This window comes from Camelina sativa, chromosome 9, assembly GCF_000633955.1.
Source record: "Camelina sativa cultivar DH55 chromosome 9, Cs, whole genome shotgun sequence".
NCBI lineage: Eukaryota > Viridiplantae > Streptophyta > Magnoliopsida > Brassicales > Brassicaceae > Camelina > Camelina sativa.
The window spans coordinates 29,447,042-29,472,097 of record NC_025693.1 but is presented as its reverse complement, the minus strand read 5'-3'; the positions used below and the strand labels follow the sequence as shown (position 1 = coordinate 29,472,097).

General features: G+C 34.9%; 5 protein-coding genes and 1 long non-coding RNA gene across 9 annotated transcripts; 4 read left to right on the top strand and 2 right to left on the bottom strand.

The window, feature by feature from the left end:
* LOC109126226 lies at positions 3,113-3,648 on the bottom strand. The gene is made up of 2 exons (XR_002033271.1): positions 3,543-3,648; positions 3,113-3,420 (listed from the first exon to the last, which is right to left on the bottom strand). It is a non-coding gene; the product is annotated as an uncharacterized LOC109126226 (long non-coding RNA).
* Positions 3,199-6,562, top strand: LOC104712985 (alpha-dioxygenase 2). The gene is made up of 9 exons (XM_010430001.2): positions 3,199-3,367; positions 3,477-3,737; positions 4,243-4,392; positions 4,494-4,624; positions 4,715-4,928; positions 5,023-5,396; positions 5,478-5,680; positions 5,790-6,033; positions 6,129-6,562. The coding sequence occupies exons 1-9, from the start codon at positions 3,275-3,277 to the stop codon at positions 6,352-6,354; spliced, it is 1,896 nt and encodes a 631-aa protein (XP_010428303.1). The 5' UTR covers positions 3,199-3,274; the 3' UTR covers positions 6,355-6,562.
* LOC104712984 (mitogen-activated protein kinase 15-like) lies at positions 6,637-10,513 on the bottom strand. The gene is made up of 11 exons (XM_010430000.2): positions 10,076-10,513; positions 9,579-9,987; positions 9,345-9,472; positions 9,160-9,219; positions 8,573-8,722; positions 8,225-8,380; positions 7,938-8,075; positions 7,782-7,855; positions 7,390-7,491; positions 7,051-7,276; positions 6,637-6,952 (listed from the first exon to the last, which is right to left on the bottom strand). Exons 1-11 carry the CDS (start codon positions 10,331-10,333, stop codon positions 6,878-6,880), a joined length of 1,776 nt encoding a protein of 591 aa, XP_010428302.1. The 5' UTR covers positions 10,334-10,513; the 3' UTR covers positions 6,637-6,877.
* On the top strand, positions 11,217-12,629 carry LOC104712981 (nucleolin 2-like). Its single transcript, XM_010429999.2, has 7 exons — positions 11,217-11,270; positions 11,394-11,450; positions 11,582-11,658; positions 11,767-11,784; positions 11,876-11,977; positions 12,101-12,291; positions 12,379-12,629. Exons 4-7 carry the CDS (start codon positions 11,767-11,769, stop codon positions 12,485-12,487), a joined length of 420 nt encoding a protein of 139 aa, XP_010428301.1. The 5' UTR covers positions 11,217-11,270; positions 11,394-11,450; positions 11,582-11,658; the 3' UTR covers positions 12,488-12,629.
* Positions 17,746-23,621, top strand: LOC104712980 (serine/threonine-protein kinase EDR1-like). 4 transcript variants are annotated; one of them, XM_019229448.1, is made up of 15 exons: positions 17,746-17,996; positions 18,198-18,864; positions 18,987-19,427; positions 19,549-19,652; positions 19,877-20,796; positions 21,092-21,334; positions 21,416-21,456; positions 21,583-21,651; positions 21,744-21,844; positions 22,124-22,202; positions 22,288-22,386; positions 22,465-22,533; positions 22,640-22,689; positions 22,788-22,964; positions 23,159-23,621. In XM_019229448.1, exons 2-15 carry the CDS (start codon positions 18,376-18,378, stop codon positions 23,295-23,297), a joined length of 3,021 nt encoding a protein of 1,006 aa, XP_019084993.1. In that variant the 5' UTR covers positions 17,746-17,996; positions 18,198-18,375; the 3' UTR covers positions 23,298-23,621. The 4 variants fall into 4 exon arrangements, with proteins under 4 accessions (XP_019084993.1, XP_010428298.1, XP_019084992.1 ...); XM_010429996.2 differs by lacking the exon at positions 17,746-17,996 and having other exon boundaries at positions 18,090-18,864; positions 19,877-20,756; positions 21,052-21,334; XM_019229447.1 differs by lacking the exon at positions 17,746-17,996 and having other exon boundaries at positions 18,090-18,864.
* On the top strand, positions 23,658-25,052 carry LOC104712979 (peptidyl-prolyl cis-trans isomerase FKBP17-3, chloroplastic-like). The gene is made up of 3 exons (XM_010429995.2): positions 23,658-24,044; positions 24,137-24,181; positions 24,595-25,052. The coding sequence occupies exons 1-3, from the start codon at positions 23,746-23,748 to the stop codon at positions 24,959-24,961; spliced, it is 711 nt and encodes a 236-aa protein (XP_010428297.1). The 5' UTR covers positions 23,658-23,745; the 3' UTR covers positions 24,962-25,052.

Below are 25,056 nucleotides of genomic sequence, written 5' to 3'. Positions count from 1 at the left end.
TTACTCTCTTTAATCTCCAGCTTCACGCATAAGAACGGATAACTGCCAAATTAGCTAGAGCTTATCTCTACACACATTTATTAGTTCACGAACCGTTCTATCTCTCTCTCTCACACACATACTTTGATTTTTCTTCCATCTAAAGTCAACTCATATGACACACAACTATCACACATCCATACATTTGTCGTGTCTTAATAATCATTTCAACTCGCTTTCGAGTTTGGAGTCCAAATTATCAAAAGAAAATATCAAACTCATATGACACACAACTATCAAACTAAATGTCTCGATTTAGTTTAGTTTCTATATAGCTAAAATTTGAACAATTCGAAATAGATTGTATTGGAGGGTTCGATAACATTATAAATTCGTTGCTTTAAATTGTCTATTCCTATTTTCTATTCCTGCATAATTAACTCTGAAAGTGGTTGATCGATGGTTAATTTAATTCCCAAAAAGTTCTTGTATGGATCGGACACTCATTGATATAGAAAGATCTATCCATGTGTGGCAAGTTTCTCTACATACCTAGATAAATAATTAAGTGCCAAGAAGAGCCACGTAGTAATAAGTAGTTGTACTTGTATCATCGTAGTATGTTACGCTTTTATTGCGTATCAGAATATTTTGGTGCACACTGATTCTATTACTGTTACACTACACATATCATAAATGTATTCTTCTTTCGATCGTCCAGGTCAAACTATATAAATACAGTATATATTTCTTGTCCCATTCCTTACAATTTGATACGTATACGGACAGACCAGAAACTAACTGCAAGATATATGACAGAAAAAATGAGGACCAGTTATATAACTATATCTATTTTCAGTCGGGAAAAACATATCTACATGTAGACAAACTGAAGATCGAACTCATAAATTTTAACTGTGATTTTCAAAAAGAAATAAGTGGATATATTTCTATAAATTGAACTCGTACCACCAAAGAATTACACAACTCTTTCTTTTTTTTTTTTTTTTTTTTTTTTTTTGCAACTCTTTCTTTCCGTCTGTAACAACTACTACTGTATTCATAAAATGGTTACGTAGAAAAACAGAAATGCTTATAAAGAGTATATTTATAACGATGCAGGTGGTCGTTACCCGACCGACTTAAATTCATTTCTCGAATATTGTGGAACATTGCATGCAAATATTTCTCCCTCCTATAAAGAAAGCGAGAAAAGCAGTTTTTTTTTTAGGGAAAACAGTTGACATTTATCTTGTTTCTCATTTCTCAAATACATAAAACAAAAAATTCAATTTCGAAACATATACTCCCTCTTTTTTACAAAGAGTGTCATTCTAACATATTTCACACAAATTAAGAAAACTTTAAATTATACTCCCTCTGTTTCATAAAGAGTGTCATTTTGACCAACTACACACAAATTAAGAAAAATTTGAATTATACATATATACCCCTATTTAATGAGCAATTTCTCATTTAAATCTAATAGAAAAAGCTTTGGGTTAAGGGTAAATTTAAAAATTTGATATTAAAAATCACATTGGAAATATAAAGTGACAATCTTTATGAAACAAAAAAAAATACTCCAGAATGACACTCTTTGTGAAACAGAGGGAGTACATATTTGCCTCTATTTAATTAGTGATTAATGGTTTAAATTCAATAGAAAAAAGCTTTGGGTTTAGGGATAAAAAAGATAATGTAGCATTAAAAAGCATATTGGAAATGTAGAATGACAATCTTTGTGTAACAAAATTTTTTCTCTAAAATGACACTCTTTGTGAAACAGAGGTAATATATACACAATATATAGATATATATGTTTGTGTATATAAATGTTATTACTAAGTAAAGTTTTTTTGTATTTAAAGTAATAACTACAGTAAATTAGCTTTTATACTTTTGATCCTAATAATCTAGTAACCTCTTAGTTATTCAAAAAAATAAATAATGCATTGAAATTTGAATTGTTAATAAAATGGAACAAAAATAAAAGGCTAAAAATCTTATAATTTGGAACCAAGGGAGTGATAAGAAAAATCTAGTAACTTTAGCTAGTTAGAACTAAAATAGATACAAGTTGAGGTTATGAAAATAAGTCAAACTAGGAGAGATATACATAAATGCAAGAAGGTTCATCAAGTAGATAACGAAATCTTTAGAATTATTATTAAAGAAATTTTCAGAAAATATTACCTAAAACTTGTCTAAAATGTTTCAGTTACATTTTATATATGTATATATACACACACATCTTACCATACTCTAGATGACTTAAATATTTATGAAACAATACATTTACTAGATTTATAATAAAGTATATTTCTAAACTTTTATTTTTTTATTTTTTTATAGTTAATAATGTTATTTATGAGTATTCTTTATTTGGTTTTTGTAATTCTTTATTTTTCTAAATCATTTATAAATTTATTGTTATTTGATTATTTTTTCCGCATGCAATATATATGCATATTTGAAATTTTGAACTCGGATATTGCCACAATGACGACACTACCTACTATCTAGTACAATCACTATACTACTTGTGCGCTAAATTGATCAAACTTCTTAATTGCATGATTACATGTTTTTTTTGTAAAAGAGAAATGTATTGGAATGGTTAAAAAAAAAAAAGAGAACTGTATTGGAAATATATGATCCATATTGATATTAAATATTAATAGCGTTAGATCATAGTCAATGCATGCATTATTGAGATCATATCCACCCGGCCAAGTAGGATTTTAGAAAGAAAAAAACTATACTATCCTTCAATTGATATTTCTACACTATCTTAATTTCAGTCTAATCTAATAATTAATGCAAGATAAGAAAAAGGTTGATCAAACAGGAAAGAAATATAATTCCAGTTGACAAAAAAAATACAGGGAAAGAAATATCCATAATACATAGTCAATTATTTGCAGATATTATTCTCTTTTTATATAAGTCATTCCAATAATGTGGAATTTATTTAGGAATAATATCTTAATGAAATGTGTCACTCCCTAGTCAATATACCATTATCAACGATGACTCGTTGACTTTTTTAATAAAATGATATTTTCTTTTATTAATGAATTTTGATTTTACATACATGATACATACTATATACTACATATGTAAATGTGAGTATGCGTGTGGGTTTATATAAATACATGAGAGTAATCGTGTGAATACAACCATTACAATTGTGTGACTATCATTTAAAGCATAAAGCAAATACATGATCCAAAGACGGATAGGGAGATAGAAAAGAAAAAAATAGAAAAACACAATCAAGGCAAAAAAAAAAATGGGTTTCTCTCCATCTTCTTCATGGTTTCTTCATCCTCAGCTTCACCATGTTGTTTCCAAGATGTCTTTCTTTGATGCCTTTTTATTCTATGTACGTACATCTCTCTCTGTCTCTCCAAGTATACAAACTATGTTTTCTTCTCTCTGAACAAATCATATTGGTTGGTAAAACTTTATTACTATGATATATATATATATAGATTGTGCACTTAGTGGACAAGTTAGGATTGTGGCATAGATTTCCAGTTTTGTTGGGAGTGGCTTACTTGGGGTTACGAAGACATCTACATCAACGTTACAATCTGGTACATGTCGGTGAGATCAACGGTCAGGGTTACGACACCGATGAGTTCTGTTATCGTACGGCTGATGGCAAGTGTAATCATCCCTCCGACGACTCCATCGGCAGTCAAGGCAGCTTTATCGGCCGGAATATGCCTATCTCTACTTCTCAGTACGACGTAAGTTTTTTTTAGGTCTCCTTGTAATCACTTTAGTTTTGATCAAATTTTAAAAATACATGGAACTGATAAAATAGCAAAAAAATGAGGAAGAAAATAGTAGTATGAATGAAACACTAGCTAGAACCAAAAAATTTGTGACGTGTTTCTTTTTTAATCTCTCTATCTTAGCAATCGTGATGTATTTTGTATTCTTTTGTATCGATAATTGTTTTTGTCTGCTTTTGTTTTGATTTTAAGTGTTTATTTTTTGGGTCAATATTCGTGTTTACATAAAATCTAGAAAAACAACAAAAAAGTCTTGGAGATTTTAGTAGTGGGTCATGGGCACATGGCACCTCATGAGAGCCACCCTAATTGTTCTTTTTTGTTTTTTTTTCAAGGTTAGCAATTCATCTACGACATTGTGTTATGAACTTATGGATATCATTAGTATGAGTAAATTATAGAACGGCTGCATACATTTTTTTTAGGATCATTACTAATATATAGTGTATCATGACAGATTTTGGATCCACATCCAAGTGTGGTGGCGACAAAGTTGTTAGCGAGAAAGAAATTCATAGACAATGGGGACCAATTTAACGTGATAGCTTGTTCTTGGATCCAGTTCATGATCCATGATTGGGTTGATCACTTGGAAGACACGGACCAGGTTTTAGTTGTTTTTTTGTTGATTTTAACCCCTTTAACCTAAAAATTTTACATTTATTTCCCCATGAGTATATCTACTAATTAGGTTCTTAAATCAACCAGATTGAGCTTGAAGCTCCAGAAGAAGTAGCTAATGGATGTCCATTAAAGTCATTCAAATTCCTCAAAACGAAGAAAGTGCCCACCGGTGATCACCACAAATCTGGCGCTGTTAACACTAGAACCCCTTGGTGGTACGTATTTCAATCATATTCACTTACTTCACTTGCTTAATTGTTGTTTATATATCATCCGAGTTTTTATAAATAATATTTTGGGGATAGGGATGGGAGTGTAGTATATGGAAATGACGAGGCCGGAATGAGAAGAGTTAGGGTTTTCAAGGACGGAAAGCTAAAGATCTCGGGGGATGGCTTGTTGGAGCGGGACGAAAGAGGTGTTCCCATCTCCGGTGACATAAGAAACAGCTGGTCAGGGTTCTCTTTGTTGCAAGCTCTCTTTGTCAAAGAACACAACTCCGTCTGTGAAATGCTCAAAGTAAGTCACTAAATTTGATCACTTAATCATGTTAGTCTCTTGTTTGTGTTGCAAGCAACCTCTCTGTTTTTGCTAAGTTATAACCTTATTTCAGGAACGGTATCCAGAGTTTGATGATGAGAAACTTTACCGGACTGCTAGACTGGTGACTGCAGCGGTTATCGCCAAAGTTCATACAATCGATTGGACAATAGAACTTTTGAAGACAGACACACTCACTGCCGGAATGAGGATCAACTGGTATGGATTTTTAGGGAAGAAAGTGAAAGACATGGTTGGAGCAAGATTTGGTCCTATACTTAGTGGATTAGTTGGTCTGAAGAAACCGAAAGATCATGGAGTTCCTTATTCACTTACCGAAGAGTTCGTTAGCGTTTACAGGATGCACTGTCTTCTGCCAGACACACTTATCCTCCGAGATATGAAATCTGAGAATGTAGACAAATTAAACCCTGCAATAGAACGGGAGTAAGATATAGACTGTTTGGTACTCATTTTAGGCCTATCCAAGCACAGCTTTTCTTGAACTTGATCTATTTTTTCTAACAGGATACCGATGACAGAACTGATCGGGAAAGAGGGAGGAAAAACCGGTTCGAGAATCGGATTTGAGCAGTTACTTGTTTCAATGGGACACCAATCTTGTGGTGCGTTGACATTGTGGAATTACCCTAATTGGATGAGGAACCTTGTGGCTCAAGACATCGACGGAGAAGATAGACCTCACCTTATAGATATGGCTGCCTTGGAGAGTAAGTCCAAATCAATGCTTCTTCTTGTTCTTCTTCTTCTACTACTAAACCACCAATTCTCTAACCTATTGAAAAATCCACTGATTTGATTTGTTTTTTTTTCTCTCAGTTTATAGAGATAGGGAGAGAGGAGTCCCTAGATACAACGAATTCAGAAAGAATCTGTTGATGAGTCCGATCAGTAAATGGGAAGAGTTGACAGATGATGAAGAAGCTATCGAGGTTTTAAGAGAAGTTTACGGAGACGATATAGAGAAGCTTGACTTAAACGTGGGATTGCACGCAGAGAAGAAGATAAAAGGATTCGCCATAAGCGAAACTGCTTTCTTCATCTTCCTTCTCGTCGCTTCCAGGTTCTAAAAATTTTAAAATCAATCACTACATTTATTTAAAAACAGAGGCTTTTCTTGCGAAACAAGAAACTTACTTGCCTTAAAACATTGATTAGGAGGCTTGAAGCAGATCGTTTTTTCACGACAAATTTCAACGAGAAGACGTATACTAAAGAAGGATTAGAGTGGGTGAATACTACAGAGACTTTAAAAGATGTAATAGACCGTCACTTCCCAAGCTTAACCAACGAATGGATGCGATGTTCGAGCGCCTTCTCTGTCTGGAGCTCGGATCCTAACCCAACCACTTGGGTTCCTTTGTACTTCCGATCCGCTCCATAAGCCATATAGGTCATAGCCGTCGGAAATCACGTTGCACATGTGTTATTAGTGTCACGTGGTTCCTTGGTATATTTTTGGGGGCACTGGTATTGTGTACAATCGTACATATCAGTAGAAGAGGTTTATTAGTATTTGGTTAAATAAACGATTACCCCACTTTCTCCTTGTAGAAAACGTTTAACAGATTTTTCTGAACTTTCTTATTTCACTTCCACTCCCAAAATTTACAAATTTTCTAAATCAATTAAAAAAGCTTAAGTGAATACGAATTAAGAAGTAACATAACGTTTTAACCAGCAAAAGTATACAAGTCTTTTATACATGATTCGGAAATTAGTTTGAATTTCGAGCTATGATACACAAAATTACATTGGCAATTAAGTGTTATATCACAGTCCCCCTCGAAGTATTACATACAACAACCAAACCTAAACCTCTGAGTGAGTGAGAAACCAAACTTTTGCTTCTACAACTCTGTAAATAGGGGAACACCATAAATTAAACAAGAAAAATAAGAGAAACACTAAGAATTGTGAAGAGATGCAACTTTCACAGCCATCTCAGCAACAGTCTCATCTTGTTCCTCTGCTATGGGACCCTGCAAAATAACACAATAACACTTATAATTCCTCGCACAAGATCAGTAAATTAGAAAAACATTCAGGCGTCTAAGAAATGGGGTTTCTCTTCGTTTACCTCAGTTTTGGTTTTAGATTGAACACCTATGCATTTAGAACCACTGATGCTAGAGCTTTTCATCAGGTTGCGCGCACTATACCCTCCTCCTCCATTGTCTGTACCTTCAGGTTGTTGTGAAGCTTTGGGACTGTCTAAGGTTGAAGCTACAGCAGCTGCTGTTCTTCTCTCGATATCGTTACTGCTTTCTTCGACTGTTTCATTCTTGGATGTAGGAACTCGCTCTCTGAAATGCAATTCAAGAACATCAATAATGCAGGCTAGCTCTTACTTTCGAAAATACCATCACTTGACTGATGCAGAGACAATAGTTTTAATGTAAATGGAAGAAATTCCGACCTTGGCAAGGAAGCATGCTGTCTCTGAAGTGCGTTACTTCTTCCTCCCAGACCTGGATTTTCTTCGAGATGAGCAAACTGCCTCCTAAATCGATCTACCCCACTGCATCGGCATGGTTATTTTTTCTCAGCCAAGTTTCTTAAAACTAGAACAAGTAGTAACTTGTGAACTAGACTATTTCATTCCACCAAAATCAACATTTTAACCTAAAAACCTAATACGCAAGCATTTCACAGCAATTAACAAACGATGCTCTAAGATGGGTCATCACTACGACTCCTGATTAAGCACAGATCACCCAAAATTCTAGAAAGCCATTGCAGCAAATTCAACATATTGGGTAGTTCCCTTTCATATTAGCTTGAGAATGTATATTTGATCAATTAGCCAACCTGGGGTACATGAAGCTGAGCTGATTGCCACCACGAAGGTATTCCTCCAGCATCTGAGGATGATATTCTAATATCTATGTTTTTTTAAAGTAATCCATTAGTATCACGAACAGAGGAGAAGCAAAAACCAAAGAAGAGATGTAGAAGGGTCATCACCTCTCGGTAAATTAACTCTCTGATATCATCTGTCGTCAATTTCTTTCTCTCAAACTCAAATTCAAGCTTTGAAATCGGCTGTGTCGATGGTTCCCGCTCTGAACTTGACAGACCACTGAAGTATGGATCAGCTAATGCCTGTAAATACAGAGATATTAAGGATTTCAAAACAGTAAACAGAGAACTGTAGTTTGTTATTTGAATTTTCATCATCCTCCAGGTTCTGCGTCGACGTGTCCTGTAGTACTGCCTCATGTACAAATGCATATAAAGATTCTGGTTCTTACTTCTTCAGCAGACGGACGATCTTTTGGATCAAAGGCAATCAGGCGTTCCAAAAGGCGGAGGGCGGAAGGATCTGCTTTAGGGAATTTTTTAGAGAATGGGACTGGTTGTTTTTTCCTCATGTTGCCAAGATATCTCCTCGCCTTATCATTTCTGATCTGTCAATTTGAAGATAGCATATTCATTTATAATGCAACTCAATATTACTTTCACTGATGAAAAATTGCTTGATCAAATAATTTTTCAACTACTGGATAGTCTTTTTCTTCTTCCGCAGAAAAGGAGAGCTATATAGCTCAAGCTTTTATAACCTGAAGGACAAAACGACCATCTCAAATATTATAATTGACCTTTGATATCGCCTCTGGAGATGGAGTGCCAAGAAAATCGGTCATTATATCCAATTGGTGAACCACGTTTTTTCCAGGGAACAACGGCTTCCCTAAAAGCATTTCGGCGAATATGCAACCAACACTCCAAATATCAATTGCAGGGGTATACTGGATATAGCAAAAGTACAGTTAGCATGAGATAATTAATTAAGTCTGAAGCAGAGGCCATAATACAAAAGTGGACGCAATAGGAATACATCATATTCTAAGAGATAACGGATGAGAACTTCGCATGGAAATATACATTGCACGAAAAACAGCGCTCTATACAAGAAAGCACATGCTAAAAAAGGTCTTTGCAAAGAACTCCTGACATAGTAATATTGTAGACATAATATTCAGCATTGGTATTGAAGCAAGTTCTGGATAAATCACAATGTTAGACTGAAACACAGAGCAGAGATCAAAATGAAGGTGATTGATGAACAAGAACTAAAATAACCCCCAAGGAAAAGAAAACAAAAATTGAGCCAAAACAAACACAGTAACACATCTTCCTAAATCAAGAAGATATAATGCCATTCTGCAGAGAATGATAAGCTTACTTTGGAGAAAAAGGATCCACAGAGTTCAGGGGCACGATACCACCGAGTAGCAACATAATCCTATTAAAATAAAAGTTAGTCAGAGTGAGTACACTAAGCACTAAAAGAGAATGGTGCTCTAATGCAACTTAAGCCTAAGGAACAGACTGCTTTTTTCACAGTGTTGGTGATAAACGATGACTCACAGTCCAAAAAATAGCGGTAGGGGCATCATTAAAGGAAACACGAGCTAGACCAAAGTCACAAATCTTCAATTTGCAATCAGCATTAGCAAGAATATTCTTAGGTTTCAAATCCCGATGAAACACATTCGCTGCAAAAAACAGAGAAAACGTAAGCTGTGTTCAATAACACCTTTATCATAATAACACACAAGCGAAAAAGGAAAAAAAATCATCAGAGAAACTAACTAAACTAACCAGCATGAACATACTTCAAACCACGAAGAAGCTGATACAAGAAAAACTGATGATGATCAGGAGTTAAATCATCATTAGCCTTAATAACCTGATGAAGATCAGATTCCATCAACTCAAAGACAACATAAACATCACGAAACTCTCTACGGGAAGGAGGAAGCATGATATGTTTAATCTCCACAACATCAGGATGAAGAAGCAAACGTAACAACTTAATCTCCCTAAGAATCCTAGTCGCATCAGAGATATGATCAAACACATCGTTGATCTTCTTAATAGCAACTCTTTCTCCAGTGTGAGTATCAATAGCAGAACCAACAACTCTGTAGCTTCCTTTGCCTACAACTTCTTGAATCTGATACCTATTTGCTTCTCCATACTCGGTGAAGAATTCAGAATTAGGTATTATCTGAAAAATTAAAACCAGATTTATTCATCCATCATCAATCAAATCAGATTCAAACAATCAAAAAATCACAAGCCTAAATCTAATATACCTTTTTCTCCATAGGTAAGTGATTTCGTTTGGGAACTTTAATCTGTTTTAGCTTAGAAGGATCGAAATCTTCAATAAAAGTAAGTTTCGTAAAGTCTCCGTCGTTGTTAGGGTCGTCGGGAATAGAAGAAACGGTGGGAGGATTATTGTGAATCTGATCGTGGTGATTATTGGATGAGGAGGTAGAAGAAGAAGAAGGACGGCGTTGAAAAAAAAGCCAACGACGAACACCGTCGACGAGATTGCCACCACCACCCATCGAGATGCTAAATTTGTAATAAATAAAATCACAGATCTTTGTTTTGGGAGAGGGGGTTTCAGATTTTACTCTCGACCAAGCGTTTCTTCGTTATTGATTCCACATTATTCGCTGATTTTTTTTATTTTTATTTTTAATCTCTCTCTCCCGAAGAGTTGAAAACATGTTCTTCTTCCTCTCTCTGTACTGTTTTTTTTTTTTTTTTTAATTTATTTTTGTTCCAAGTTGAAATCTTTGCAAGAGAGAGAGAGAGACGCGCGCAGGAGAAAGAACCAAATTGGTTTGATTTTTTGGTTTAAATGATCGGTTATCCTAAACCGGTGTACTGATCGTGACACTTCACTGCCTTTTTGGGCGTTCGCGTGCTATTTAATGGGCCTTAGCCTTTTTTAAAAAAATCCGAACAACAGCGAAATATTCAAAAACTTATTGTTCGAGCATTAGTTATCCTTTTATGGAGATGTATGCAAAAGTCCCAAAGTAGTGATTGACTAGTCAGGAAGCTTTAAGATCACATCAACCCACGATTAGGTGAGTGAGACTATCTAAGGTCAACGGATGAAGTGGGCTGGTTATATATTTGAAGCTAAATCAATTAATGGGTTAAGAGCAGAATTTAGCTCTCTAGAACAGCTAAATTCCCCCAGCCTACTTTTTTTTTTTTTTCTTATGTTTGTTGGGCATTAGACAAAGTAATGAGAGAGCTAAATTAAGGAAGCTTCTAGAACAGAACAACAACTTGAGAGACAAAATATTAACATTTTTGTACAAGTAAATTAGCTAATTAATTATTTTTTGTCGCATGTATATTTTAAAAAAAAATTAATATTACCTAGGGTTTGTTTGACTCTCCTCTTTTTATAGCAAACGTAGCAGTCGCTGTGCTCTTTTACCATGGAAGTAAAAGAGGCTCAAGAAATACTCGACATCCACCGATGTATAATATATCTTCTTTCTTTCTTATGGATTTATTCTTTGTTCTTCTTCTTTACTGTACTCTGTTTATGGTTTTTTCACAATTCGAGTACTGGACTTTGTCGTTGTTTCGGATTTTTTTTAGGTTGAACCAGTTCTTCATCATCATGTGCATAAAAAGTCACGAATCCTTTGCAAAAAGGTATGAAATAGCTAGGCACGTATATATTGATCTGTCAATTTCTTCTTCTTTTTTTTTTTTTTCTAATTTGATTGTGAACTGACGATATCTAAATCTTGTCTTTTTGTTATGTTGATTTTAACGATACGTAGCTAATAAGAGAGAGTTGAATAATTTGGAAATCAAAGAAAAACGGAAGAAGACGAAACACAACGAGAGATCTGAGGAGGTCTCCTATTCTGATACTATCTTATAAAAGCTGTAATTTTAGTTTTCTTCATCCCTACAAACTTAGACGTTTTACAATTGAATGTTTTTTTCTTTTTCTTGGGAGAAGATGGAGAAATATGAGAAGGTCAGATTCTACTACATTAGTTATTTTTTCCCCTCACTTTTTCTCAACTTTTACTTGAGAACTATACAACTTATGTTTTTGTGTCGTTCAGGAAATAGAAAAATTGAGGAAATCTTTGAAAGAGATGACTGAAACAGTTCAAGTACTACGGCTGATTATTCAAACAAGTGCCAAACGACCTAAACCATTCAGAGTATATGTTTTTTTTTTTCTTTTCTTTTTATAAATCATGATCATCATATGTTCTTTCTTTTTTTTTACATACTGTAGTTGAGTTGGTTACAAAGAAGTCTTATTTATATATTTTCGATGTCAGAACCGTGATGTGTGCAATTTCGGAGATAAAGATCATGAGGGAAACAATAATCGGACCCTTTTTTGTCGAGGATTTGATATTTCCGTTCCTAGGCATGAAATCAAGAGAGCGTTGTGGAAACATTTCAGTTCATGTGGAAAGGTCAAAAGGGTTTATGTTCCCATAGAGTGTGCTACCGGTGTTGCCTTGGGGTTTGTGACTTGTCCCCTCCACTCTCAACTTACATGCAAACGCAAACAAAAAAAAAATTGACTTTATTTTTTCTTTTCTTTTTACAGATTTGCTCTCATTGATATGGCAAAACATTCTACTAGGGGATTAAAACTCGACGGAAGTGTCTTGGGAGGACGGATCCTCTGTGTTAGAAATCCTTGTGTCACAAGATAATGATAATTTAGTAATGGTAGACATAGCTTAATAATATGTAGTTTAGTTATCAAATTATTGACCAAATTGGTTTTTGATTTATGGTTTAAATGCTCGGTTATCCTAAACCGGCCTACTGATTGTGACACCCACTTTTTTGACGTTCGCATGCTATTTAATGGGCCTTAGCCTTTTTGATCCGGAGTTCCGGACGATAGCGAAAGATGCAAAACGTTGATATATCTTTTTTAATTGTGCACGCCTTTTTAAAACTTTTTTCCTATACAGTTACTGAGTTAAGTACATTTTTTAGTCTACAGTTACACACATATACTACAGATTAAACTCAATAAAAAAAAAAAAAGCAATATCGATTTCATTATCTTTCTTTTTTTTTTTTCTTAAACGGTATTATAGACTTATAGTTATCCCCTTCTATAGTTGAGGAGGTATATTGATTTCTCTTATGCAAGGCTTAAATGAGTACAATAGTCGGACTTCGTATGAAATATATGCAACTTAATCTAGAAAATGATAAAGCTTCTTATATATAATTAGATATATGAAGAAATCGGATCATAATTTTGATTTTTTCGACGTATCAATTTTTGATAAATTGATTTTGAAAGAAAAACCATTCCTGGATATGGATATGTGTATTGACGTCCTAAAATTCCTAAACTACCAATTGAAATATATACTCCCTCCGTTTTAATTTAATTGTCGTTCTAGGACTAAATTTTTGTTTCATAATAGTTGTCGTTTAGATTTTCAATGCACATGTTTGGTGAATATTCCAATTTTATCCCTATTGTTTTAATGTTTTGACCAATGAAAAAATTCTAAAATATATTAATAAAGGATAAAACAGAAAATTTAATAATTTTCTTAATCTGTGTGTAAAAACCTTAAACGACAATAAAAAAAAAAAAAACAGAGGGAGTATAGTACAAATTAACTGATTATAATAACCATTAGCTAGACTTTTCATCAATGGTTTAACGTTTTCTTAACAAAAGTAACAAAAAAAAAAGAAGAAAAAAGTGATAGGTGGGGAAGTGGTCCCCAACACCAAAAAAAATGTGTGGCTGGCACCCAATTGGAATGCACCAAATTCTTTTATTAACTCCCAAAAAAATACTAAAATAAAGAGATTGTTTCTTTTCTGATTGGATAACCATGACGTAGCCATGCGTCACCAAGATACCCTTCGCGCGTTGCAAACGAATGTTTCTATTTTACGGGTTTTTATTTTATGTTTTGTAACCTTTTAATCTCTTTGCCTTTTGGCCTATTAAACTCTCTCTTCTTCACACCCACGCAAGGTTTTATTATTATTATCACGTAAACGTATTTTTAATTTTTTACATTCATATATAGCGTTAGTTAGTCACACATTCACACCTCTTACTTTTTGTTTTGAAGGTTTTAATGTTAAAATTTATACTCAAAAAAACGAGTCAAAGTTCTAGTCTTCTATAACCTTTAAGGAAGACTTAAATAGCGTTACTTTTTTTTATTTTCCCTTTCAAATAGTGTTACGCCAAAATACTCGAATATTCATCTTAAAAAAGCTTTTGGCTATTTGGCTTTTTTACATAATAATGAATCAATAGGAGGGTTGAGTGGTGACGTGTTTATTCTAAAAAAACAGATCTTTTAGCAAAGGCCAAATCTCAAGCCGCTCAAAAAATTGAATTGTTGGCCAACTACTATTCAGCATTTAACATTCTCCAATCGTTTTCCTCCATTTTCTATATTCAGATACATCTCCTTTACTAAATTATTTAAAGTGTCATTGTCATTGTTGCAAAAAAAGTAGATAACTTATTTAAGTGTTCATACGACATTTGAAGGGGGGGATGTATATGAAAATTAATGTACATATTAGTGTTTACTTTTTTTTTTTTTACAGCATTCCTCTCATTGAAGTAAACAAAATTCAAAATTAAATATTCTTATATATATTTTGAAAAATTACATTAAAATCATTTTTTCAGCAAATAACCATATATATACAATGTTGTAAAACAATTGCAGACTTCCCATGAGAAGTTACCCTATAGTGTGTGTAACGTCTAGAACAAAGTGACCATAAATCATAAATGTAACGTTTTCTGAACCTCACAATCGTGTGGACACTATAGAGTCAATGTAAAATATTAAATATAAAGTGGATGTAGGTCGACCATTGGCTTTGAGGCTCACAGCTCACTCCGTCCAAGGGGGATACAATGATTGACATAAATCATACATGCATACGTGTGGTCTTCCATCTTTTGACATAATATATCTCTAGTTGCATCCACTATATAAAATGAATTAATCTTTCTAATTAGATAGTAGATGATAGTAAGTTGAATGATCAAAGAGATAATGGTGTCTCACGCAGAGCAATTACTGTATTTTAGAAAATTAAACGAAAAGAGAGTTTCCTCAAAAAAAAAAAAGGAATATATAATCGGTTATGTTACCGTTGTCTCCTACAAAAATTAAGACCGTTAAATTAAACCAAGAAAACATCAGACATAGGTCGGCTTCCTTGACTAATACTGGTATATAACTAATTACTTACGTTTAAACAAACTAATACTAAAAATACATAAATAGTTAAACTGCATATTGTTATTACGTGGTTCACCGGACACTGCATTACACAATTAGAATATTCACGTGCATAATAGAGTTATCTTTTTAAGAGAATATTCAGTTAAATTCTCATTTGTCTTCCATAGAATTGACAACTTACCAATAAGCCATTTCTTGTCATTCTCAATATAGAAAGTTATTGGTCTTAATTTCTGTGACATTAATGGTTATCCTTTATGCCCAAAAGAGATACACTAAGGGGGGTTATTGGATCCTTGATTTTAATGGATTTAGAAATCCTTATAAGATTTGGAAATTCACATGGAATCCATGGATTTTTAAATCAAATAATATGGATTTAAAAATCAAATAATGTGGATTTGAAAGTCAAAGAAAGTGGATTTGAAAATCCTAGAGAATAGAATTCAAAATTTATAAAAGGAAAATAGAATTTATAAAAATAATCTCTCACGTATCACTCTCAAGTGAATCAGTCAACATGTTTGATGTTATTGTCTCTCTCCACTAATTGGCATATTTTCTTTGTTGTTCTTGGGTTGTAAGAACAAAGAGAGGTCAAGAAGAAAAGAAATAATGTATGGGAAGGTATTAAAAAAGTTCCTAATTTGAAAAAAAAAATATTCGTTACGACGCAGTTAGTGATTTACCAGTTAGGAATGAAAGAAGTCTTTGTTAGCATGTTGACTGATGAGCGTTATGGTTGGATTAAGCGTAACGTGATGGTGCTAATTATTATTACTGACTATCACTGGCCGAAGAACACCTTTTCTGCTTTCTCATTAAAGAATTTCTTTCTCTCAGTATTGTTATGTCTGGTCTTATAGGTTAAATTCTTCATGATCTTTTTGTCGTTGGTTTGCTATTACAATAATGCAGAAATATTACGTTTAATATTACGATAATATTATGTTTAATATTACATTTCATGATCTGTATGCTTTTACGTTTCATTATCGTTGGTTTAATATTACGTCAATTGTATATAGGCATACAATGTCCTTATGTTCAATTATTAACAATTGTCTGCATTTGGTTTTGCAGAGCTGTTGCATCTGCTTGACTAGATATGGAGATGAAGAAGATGTAAGAGAGCTGCCATGCGCACATGTCTTCCATGTAGACTGTGTAGATAAATGGCTTAAAATCAATATTATGATAATGCAGAGAGGAAAAATATGTTTGCTATTATGATAATTCTGTATGGTTTGCTATTATACGTAAGGGGTGATTTTTTTTTTCCAAATCCACCCAAATAACTAGGTGGAGACCAAAGATTTCCAATTCCTATATTTACAAGTAAAACATCTTTTCAAATCCATCCAAATCCAATATGAAATCAAATCCATACTCAAATCTTTAATAATGAATAAGGGGTCATTTTAATTAGGATTTAGAATTCATAAATCCAATAACACAGAATTTAAAAAAATATTTTAAAATGAATGATTGAATAACACATGATTTAACTTGGATTTCTAAATCCATTAAAATCAAGGATCCAATAACCCCCCCTAAGATCCAAACAGTAATACTATTTATATATATTTTTTTTCCAATGAAAAATACAGTAAAAAAGGGACCAAAAGCCTTGTGATATATTGTTTGGAAAAAATTGGACAAATATTCTCTATTAGACTAGTGCTTCATTACAAAGCTTTAATTTAGTCCAATAACATCTCCAAAAATGTTGTAGATGAATCATATGAACTGAAGTTGATAAAAAACGTATTACCAAAAAAACTTTCTATTTTTATAACTGATTCAAATAAAACTTTTATTTTTGAAATCGGTAGCTCAATTGGTATTTTTTCACATTTTATGAAGAAGAATTTTAGAAATTTTGTATTCGAACACTAGTAATAGCGAAGAGACTATCTTAATCTTATTTAGTATTCAGAGTACGAGATTTTGGGATTCGACCCAAAAACAAAATTCATATTAACAAAAACAAATCTCCCAATTTTCTCAAATGATATACCTTTATAAAATATAAAAATTTGAGTATTAATGAAAAACAAATGGGGAAATATCATTAAAATACTGAAGTTTACATTATCTTTGATTTAAAGCATGAACTCTTCATATGGTGAAAAAACCTTATTTTTTGTTGACTTCTAAATAATTCACAAACTCTTATTGACTTGGTCTTATGAGATATAATGTTAAGTAGCCAAACGGAAAAATCATACGGGCTTAATAAACCGTTAACGATATTTTATTAATAATAAAATGATGCTATTTAATCAGACCTAAAACCCCAAATTAAAACTTGATTTCCATTTTCCCCAAATAAAAAACTCTAGATTGAAGGTTTTAGGTTTGATAAACGATGTTGTTTTGTTACTAATGGATTCTTGTTAACGGCTAATTAATCCTATGTGATTTTTCTTTTTGGTCACTAAACTTTGTGCCTTGTAAGGAAATCAACAAAAGTTCATGAATTATTTAGAAGTCAACAATGGGTATTTTTTTTTTTACCAGGTGAAAAGTTCATGAATTAAATCAACCAAAATGTAAATTTTAGGATTTTAATGATATTTTCCCAAAAATAAATAGGCGTAGATTCTTTGCTTTTTACAAGAAGGAAAAGATAACCGTTTAAAACGCCTCAATCGACGTCAATTTTAACTATGTTCCGATAAAATCTTTTTTGGTCTTCATCTTTTTCGTCTTCTTCTTCTTTTGCAAGTTCACGCACTAAGCTGAGTGAAAAAGATACGCCTTTTTTTTTCCCATTTTTTGCATGTCACAGTAATTCACAAACCCAGAAAACAAAATAATACAAAGAAAAAAAACAAAACTTTTAATTTTCTTCTAGAGAAAGAGCCACTCTCACCACTTCTTTCTTTGTCAATCTTTTTTAGACAGAGAAAAAAAGTGGCGTAAGAGAGAGAAATAGAGAAAAAACAAGTTGGTGAAGGTAAGAATTTGCGGTTCATATCAATACAGAGAAATTGTCAGTTATATATGCTTTTTTTTTTTTTAAGCTGCTTTAGAACTGAGTGGGTGTGTGTGCTTTTAACCATTTTCATGATTTGTCAAAATAAAAAAAATAAAGAGTGTTTTTTTTTTTTTTTGGCTTCACTAGCTCTCATCAAGTTCATGTTGTTTTGAAATCCAGGTAAAGGGTCCTCTGTTCCGGTGAAAGTTTCAAACTTTCGACGGTGTTGATTGAAATAATCTGATGAGTCGTTGATTCCGGGGAGGAATTAGGGTTTATGAGAGAGTAAAGGAAGAAACTTTTGGATTTTGGGAGATGGAGATGGAGATATTTTAAGGTTGATCATTTGCTTAAGAGTATGAAGATGAACATGAAGAGCTTTCTTAAGAAACTTCATATCACACAGTCAGATGAAGCTCAAGGATCAATTAACAAGTCTAGCGATGTGTCATCATCACCGAGGTCTCATCACAGCAATAGCCCTGAAGTCAAACCCTTTTCTGGTTTATCCAATTGGTTAAGCTCTGTTGGTCATAGAAAAAGCCCTAGTCCACCTAATTCTTTCAATGCCAAGAACAGAGCCGCCGCCAAAGCGGCTACTGATAAGAAGGCTGTGGAACATGGTGATGATGATGATCATGTTGTTGTTACTGCTGGGTCTGAACGTGTTCAGGATTTAGGTTCCAAGGATCCAGCTGTTGAAGAAGAGAATCAGATACAGTTGGCTTTAGAGTTAAGTGCCAGAGAGGATCCTGAGGCTGCTCAGATTGAAGCTATTAAGCAGTTCAGTTTAGGCTTTTCTGCTCCTGAGAACTCTCCAGCTGAACTCATTGCTTATCGATACTGGGTAAAACATTCTATTCAGTTGTGATTAATTAGCTTTTCATTGTTTTCTCTGCATTACATAAACTCTTTAATTACACTCAAGAACTCTCTAATTACTTGATTTGTTTTTGTTTGCATTTACAGAATTACAACTGTCTTGGCTATGATGACAAGATCTTGGATGGTTTTTATGACTTGTATGGAGTGTTCAATGCATCATCATCAGATAGAATACCTCCTTTACTCGATCTTCAAGGGACACCTGTTTCAGACGGTGAGACATGGGAAGCTGTTCTTGTGAACAGAAGTGGGGATTCTAATCTCTTGAGACTTGAACAGATGGCTCTTGATATTGCTGCAAAATCAAAATCAGTTTCTTCCTCTGGTTTTGTGAACAGTGAATTGGTTAGGAAACTGGCTATTCTGGTTGGACATTACATGGGTGGACCAGTTGTTCATCCTGATAACATGTTGAGATCTTGGAGGAGTTTTAGCTACAGTTTGAAAGCAACTCTTGGAAGCATGGTTTTGCCACTTGGTTCGCTAACTATTGGATTGGCTCGTCACCGTGCCTTGTTATTCAAAGTATGCACTTCGCCAGCTTATTGTGATTCATTTTCAATCGACTACGTGGGCTGACATACCCTTATTGACTTTTAAGTTTATATTATTTCTTATGTCTCGTTATTTGTATGAAATTTTGTAGGTTTTGTGTGATAGCGTTGGTGTTCCTTGTCGGATAGTCAAAGGACAGCAATATACCGGTTCTGAAGATGTGGCAATGAACTTTATTAAGGCTGATGATGGCAGGTAAATAATCACACTAATGTGTATCATCATTCTCCTTTCAGTCATGTATAGGTTTATGTACTCTGCTGTAGATAAAATTTTAAGTGTATGTGCTATATTTAATAGGCAAAATAGCATATGTACCTATGTCGATATGGAGTTTAGTATATTATCTGCATCTCCTAAAGCTAAACTGAGGCTTGAAAGAAATGTTGAGTTATATGCAATGCAATTGTGAATTTCAGGGAGTACATTGTTGATCTCATGGGAGATCCAGGCACGCTCATTCCAGCTGATGCAGCTGGACTGCAAGTAGACTATGATGAATCTGCCTATACTGCTATTCCTGGAGACAGTGGTTCTATTCAAGTAGCTTCTTCCAGCAATGGGGTTGAGAGCTCACTGGAAGAGAATGCAGAGCTTCGGGTTGGGGAACATCGTTCTAGTACCAAGAGTTCCAGGGAGAGAAATCAATCCCGAGGAGGAGGCGATCTCATTGTTCATCCAAATATATCTAAGGAAGATGTTAAAAATCAGAAGGATGTTAAAAAGGCTCCAGTTCTAAACCTCCCAAGCAGGCCTATTCATTCTTTTACCCATATGAGATCACCTTCTTGGACTGAAGGTGTTAGCTCCCCAGCTGCGCAGAGGATGAAAGTCAAAGATGTTTCACAATATATGATTGATGCTGCCAAAGAGAATCCACGGTTAGCTCAGAAGCTTCATGATGTATTACTTGAAAGCGGAGTTGTAGCTCCTCCCAATCTATTTTCTGAAGTCTATTCCCAGCGATTGGAGGCAACCGTTGAAAGAAAAATCCCGACTGAAGCCAAGAAAGAGAAAGGAAAAGATTTAGAGACAGCTCAGCAAGGAAGACACCAAAACGATTTTGGTCCAGTGCGGTTTTTGCCACCATTACCAAGAGTGCAACCTAAAGCAAATACACATGATCAACGTGATAATGGCAAAGTTGTAAGTCAGTCTGATTCTCCGCATTCTGAAGCTTCTTCGACAGAATATGCCAGGACCGTTCCTGCTGCTGTAGCTGCAGCGGCTGTTGTTGCATCTTCAATGGTTGCTGCTGCTGCTGCCAAGTCTGCAAACTCAGACTCATCCACCATAGAAATTCCTGCTGCAGCTGCTGCCACGGCCACTGCTGCTGCAGTTGTGGCAACAGCTGCAGCCGTGTCCAGACAACTTGAATTAGCCTCGAATAGCGATGGCGATGCTGGCTCTGGTGGACATGAGCCTCAAGGTAGTGGGGACTCTAATCTTGGGCCAAATTCAGGGGAAGAAAGAATATCTGACAGATCTGTTGGCAATGAAAGTTCCAAGTCTGACTGTGATGATGTATCTGATTGTGAGATTTTGTGGGAAGAAATTACTTTGGGAGAACGTATTGGACTTGGTACTNGTAGAACTTCCTGCTGCAGCTGCTGCCACGGCCACTGCTGCTGCAGTTGTGGCAACAGCTGCAGCCGTGTCCAGACAACTCGAATTAGCCTCGAATAGCGATGGCGATGCTGGCTCTGGTGGACATGAGCCTCAAGGTAGTGGGGACTCTAATCTTGGGCCAAATTCAGGGGAGGAAAGAATATCTGACAGATCTGTTGGCAATGAAAGTTCCAAGTCTGACTGTGATGATGTATCTGACTGTGAGATTTTGTGGGAAGAAATTACTTTGGGAGAACGTATTGGACTTGGTACTGACTTATCATCTGTTATCTGCTTTGGTGTAACTACCTCTACCATAAAAATTAAATAGTTTACCTCTTTTGGTACAGGATCATATGGAGAAGTGTATCGCGGAGATTGGCACGGGACTGTGAGTATTATTACATTTGCTTTTCCAATATTTACTGTGAATTAGACTTCATGGAAATGGATGAAGAAAGAGTTTAGCAATTCCTTAGTTTGAGTTCCATATTGTTGAAACTGTTAAAATTGACAGGAAGTGGCTGTCAAGAAGTTCCTTGATCAAGATCTATCAGGAGAAGCATTGGAGGAATTCAGAAGTGAGGTACTAGCCTTTCTTCTAACCTTTTTTTTTTCCTAATTTTCCATGTTGATAGTTCTATATCACACCCATCTTATATATTCTTGTGATGCAAGGTCCGAATCATGAAAAAGCTTAGACATCCCAACATTGTTCTCTTCATGGGAGCTGTGACTCGTCCACCGAATCTCTCAATTGTTACAGAGTTTCTTCCTAGGTAATACTATGATCTTTGCTAGATTTCATTAGTTTAATACAATTCTCATGGCTACAACAACATTCCATCTCCTTATTCATGAAGCGCATGCCTCTGTTTTTCTCTTTTTGAAATAAACTAGTTTGTGACCTCTAAATGCCAAAATCTTATTTGCAATAATGAGTGTTGTTACAAGTATTTGCTTGAAGTTCTTAAATCTGGATAGTTTGAATAGGTTCGATTTGGTTGTGCTTAGTTTTTGAATTTTTACAGTAGAGTTTTCTTTCCGAACTTGTGCAGAGGTAGCTTGTATAGATTAATCCACCGGCCAAATAACCAATTAGACGAGAGGAGGCGTCTGAGAATGGCCCTTGATGCTGTATTACTCTTTTTCTATTCACAATATTTTCTTCCTTTTATCTCTATCACCTGTTGAGTAAACATATTACTTGTAAAAACTTCAGGCTCGTGGAATGAACTATTTGCACAGCTGTAGTCCGATGATTGTCCATCGCGATCTAAAGTCCCCAAACCTTCTAGTTGACAAAAACTGGGTGGTGAAGGTAAATATAGAATTTATGGTTTCTTACCTACTGGATGATGTTAGTTTGCATAACAAATAATGGAGTTTCATATATCAGGTGTGTGATTTCGGGTTGTCAAGAATGAAACACAGTACATACCTCTCTTCAAAGTCAACAGCAGGCACGGTAAGCAGCTAGAAGGAAGTTACCGTCTTCCCTGTCTAAATCATTTCTCGTTACAGTTATTGTGATTGCGAGTTCGTTAATCTAGTTATGTGTTGGTCTTATACAGGCTGAATGGATGGCTCCTGAAGTGCTTAGAAACGAACCTGCTAATGAGAAGTATGCTCTTTAATCTTTTACTAATGAATATTCATTCTTTCTGTTCCCTTTTTTAAGACACTGGTCTAATGTCAGGATAAAACAATACGTGAAAACAGGTGCGATGTTTACAGCTACGGAGTGATTCTATGGGAACTCTTTACATTACAGCAACCGTGGGGAAAAATGAACGCAATGCAAGTTGTTGGGGCAGTTGGTTTTCAGCATCGACGTCTTGACATCCCAGACTTTGTGGATCCAGCAATTGCAGATATCATCAGAAAATGCTGGCAGACGTGAGTATAAGAAATATATAAAGATTTAAGTTTCAGCCAAATGTGAAGTAGTAGTAGTGCTTACACTTCATAAAATCAGAGTCTTGATTTGTTTTACGGCTTATAGTTCATCAAACTTGACAATGGGGTTCCTAAGCTGTCTTGTTCTCATGATTTCACTGATACATCTAGTTATTTTTTTGTGTGTTTATCAGGGATCCAAAGTTGAGGCCAAGTTTTGCAGAGATAATGGCTTCCCTAAAGCGGCTACAGAGACCTGTAACAGGTTCCAACATCCCAAGACCAGTCCCAACTTCTTCTTCAGTAGCAACTGAACATGAACAAAAAGATTGAAAACATAAGAAAGAAGAAAAACATTTTTGTTTGAAGAAAATCTGAAGCTACAGATGTTCCTTGTCTTGTTTTTGGCTCAGCTTCAGTGGTGTCTGAACACATCTTTGTGATTAGAGAAATCAAAAGAAAATTCATAGAAGATGAAGATTGATGAAGGTGAGAAGGGTTTATACTCGTGTGTTGTCTTTGCTTGCCAGTGATGTTCATGTCCTCTGTTTTGTTTTTACAAATTTGAACTGTACAAAGTGAGAGAGACAAAGAGAAGAGTAAAAAAAAAAACATTTATTTTTGCAACTATAACATCGTTGACAAAGTTTAATTACATGAACTCTCTGTCCTTATTCAAGTTTCTGACCATTCATCACACCAAATAAGATAAGGTTGCATCTTATACAATTGTATATATGAAATCAGAATATAATACAATTTCAAGAAATTTGTTGCGAAAATGGCGACTCTCTTCACTTCGACGGTTCCTTCTCACCACCGTTTTGTCTCGTCTTCTCAACACCCGAAACAGAACCTTCCATCGCAGTCGCTAAGCGTTGCTTTACAGGGGAATCTTGAACCAGCGGTGGCGGTCACATTGCAAGAGCAGAAGATGACGGATTGGATGGCTTCTCCAGTGACGCGACGGTTTGGAATCGGTGCTGGATTAACCTGGTCTGGGTTTCTAGCTTTTGATGTTGTCTCTGAGCAGATGAAGAAATCACCACTCGATGTGTTCCAGGAAGAAGATACCACAAGGTTACTCATCTATAAGTCGAAGATTTGAGCTCATAGTTTATTTTGTTATCATCTTCACAAACTTGAAATGTTTTTATGTGATTTCTTGGCAGAGGTTTAGAAAAGCAACAAGAGTTCATCTTACCAAACGGCATAAGGTACATTCCCCATTACATGTGTTGATTTATGTTTCCATCAAATAGAAAAGTTTTGTGTTCTTCCAGTGTTAAGTATTCTAGCATTGTAGCATTCTCTATAGCTTTGACTTGTCCTTACTTTGATGTCATTTTGGGAAATCCTTCTACTGTTTGAGGTGGTTCTGCTATATCTACCCTTGCTGAGCCTAAAACTTCTTTGTATACCTTAGCATTCATCACAAACTCAATCTCTTGAAAAGTTCAATTTGGTTCTCATTTTGATAATGGGACTTTTGTCTTGCTTTGATCTCATATTTGGGTAAACCCTTGTAACATGTGGAATGCAATGGTTCTGAATTTATCCTGAGCCTGAAACTTACTTCTATTCATGACAAACTCAAGCTCTTTGTCTTTTTGGAAATGTAACCGTGCAGGTACTATGATCTACAAGCTGGAAGTGGAGCTACTCCAAGCTCAGGATACTTGGTAGTGTTTGATGTAAAGGGAAAAGTACATGGAACCGAACAAGTGTTTGTCGACACATTCGGAAGCAAAGACAAGAAGAAGTCACTAGCTATGGTAATGGACTCAAGACCATATAGCAAAGGACTATGCGAAGGCATAGAGTATGTTCTAAGGTCAATGAAAGCTGGAGGTAAACGTAGAGTGATCATCCCACCATCCTTAGGATTCGGAAACAAAAACGTCGAATTCGGACCCGGTTTGCAGATTCCTCCATCTGCAACACTTGACTATACCATCGAAGTTGATACAGTTTATTGTTTCCAAACTATTGTATGAGATGAGTTCATGAGAGGTTATGAAGCCAAATAATGTATAAAGTTTGACACTTTCTTCGTATTTTTCTCGTGTATATTCTTTGAATTAGACTTTTC

Excerpts from the sequence above, each read along its gene's own strand:
- LOC104712985 (XM_010430001.2), top strand. The coding sequence starts at position 3,275 with ATGGGTTTCTCTCCATCTTCTTCATGGTTTCTTCATCCTCAGCTTCAC. Across the intron at positions 3,368-3,476 it reads TTGATGCCTTTTTATTCTAT|ATTGTGCACTTAGTGGACAA; the intron begins GTACGTACATCT and ends ATATATATATAG. Across the intron at positions 5,681-5,789 it reads AGATATGGCTGCCTTGGAGA|TTTATAGAGATAGGGAGAGA; the intron begins GTAAGTCCAAAT and ends TTTTTCTCTCAG.
- LOC104712984 (XM_010430000.2), bottom strand. The coding sequence starts at position 10,333 with ATGGGTGGTGGTGGCAATCTCGTCGACGGTGTTCGTCGTTGGCTTTTT. Across the intron at positions 9,988-10,075 it reads ACTTACCTATGGAGAAAAAG|ATAATACCTAATTCTGAATT; the intron begins GTATATTAGATT and ends TTAATTTTTCAG. Across the intron at positions 7,277-7,389 it reads CAGCATGCTTCCTTGCCAAG|AGAGCGAGTTCCTACATCCA; the intron begins GTCGGAATTTCT and ends ATTGCATTTCAG.
- LOC104712981 (XM_010429999.2), top strand. Across the intron at positions 11,978-12,100 it reads AACGACCTAAACCATTCAGA|AACCGTGATGTGTGCAATTT; the intron begins GTATATGTTTTT and ends TTTCGATGTCAG. Across the intron at positions 12,292-12,378 it reads GCTACCGGTGTTGCCTTGGG|ATTTGCTCTCATTGATATGG; the intron begins GTTTGTGACTTG and ends TTCTTTTTACAG.
- LOC104712980 (XM_019229448.1), top strand. The coding sequence starts at position 18,376 with ATGAAGATGAACATGAAGAGCTTTCTTAAGAAACTTCATATCACACAG. Across the intron at positions 19,428-19,548 it reads ACCGTGCCTTGTTATTCAAA|GTTTTGTGTGATAGCGTTGG; the intron begins GTATGCACTTCG and ends GAAATTTTGTAG. Across the intron at positions 22,387-22,464 it reads ACAAAAACTGGGTGGTGAAG|GTGTGTGATTTCGGGTTGTC; the intron begins GTAAATATAGAA and ends TTCATATATCAG.
- LOC104712979 (XM_010429995.2), top strand. The coding sequence starts at position 23,746 with ATGGCGACTCTCTTCACTTCGACGGTTCCTTCTCACCACCGTTTTGTC. Across the intron at positions 24,045-24,136 it reads CAGGAAGAAGATACCACAAG|AGGTTTAGAAAAGCAACAAG; the intron begins GTTACTCATCTA and ends ATTTCTTGGCAG. Across the intron at positions 24,182-24,594 it reads ATCTTACCAAACGGCATAAG|GTACTATGATCTACAAGCTG; the intron begins GTACATTCCCCA and ends GTAACCGTGCAG.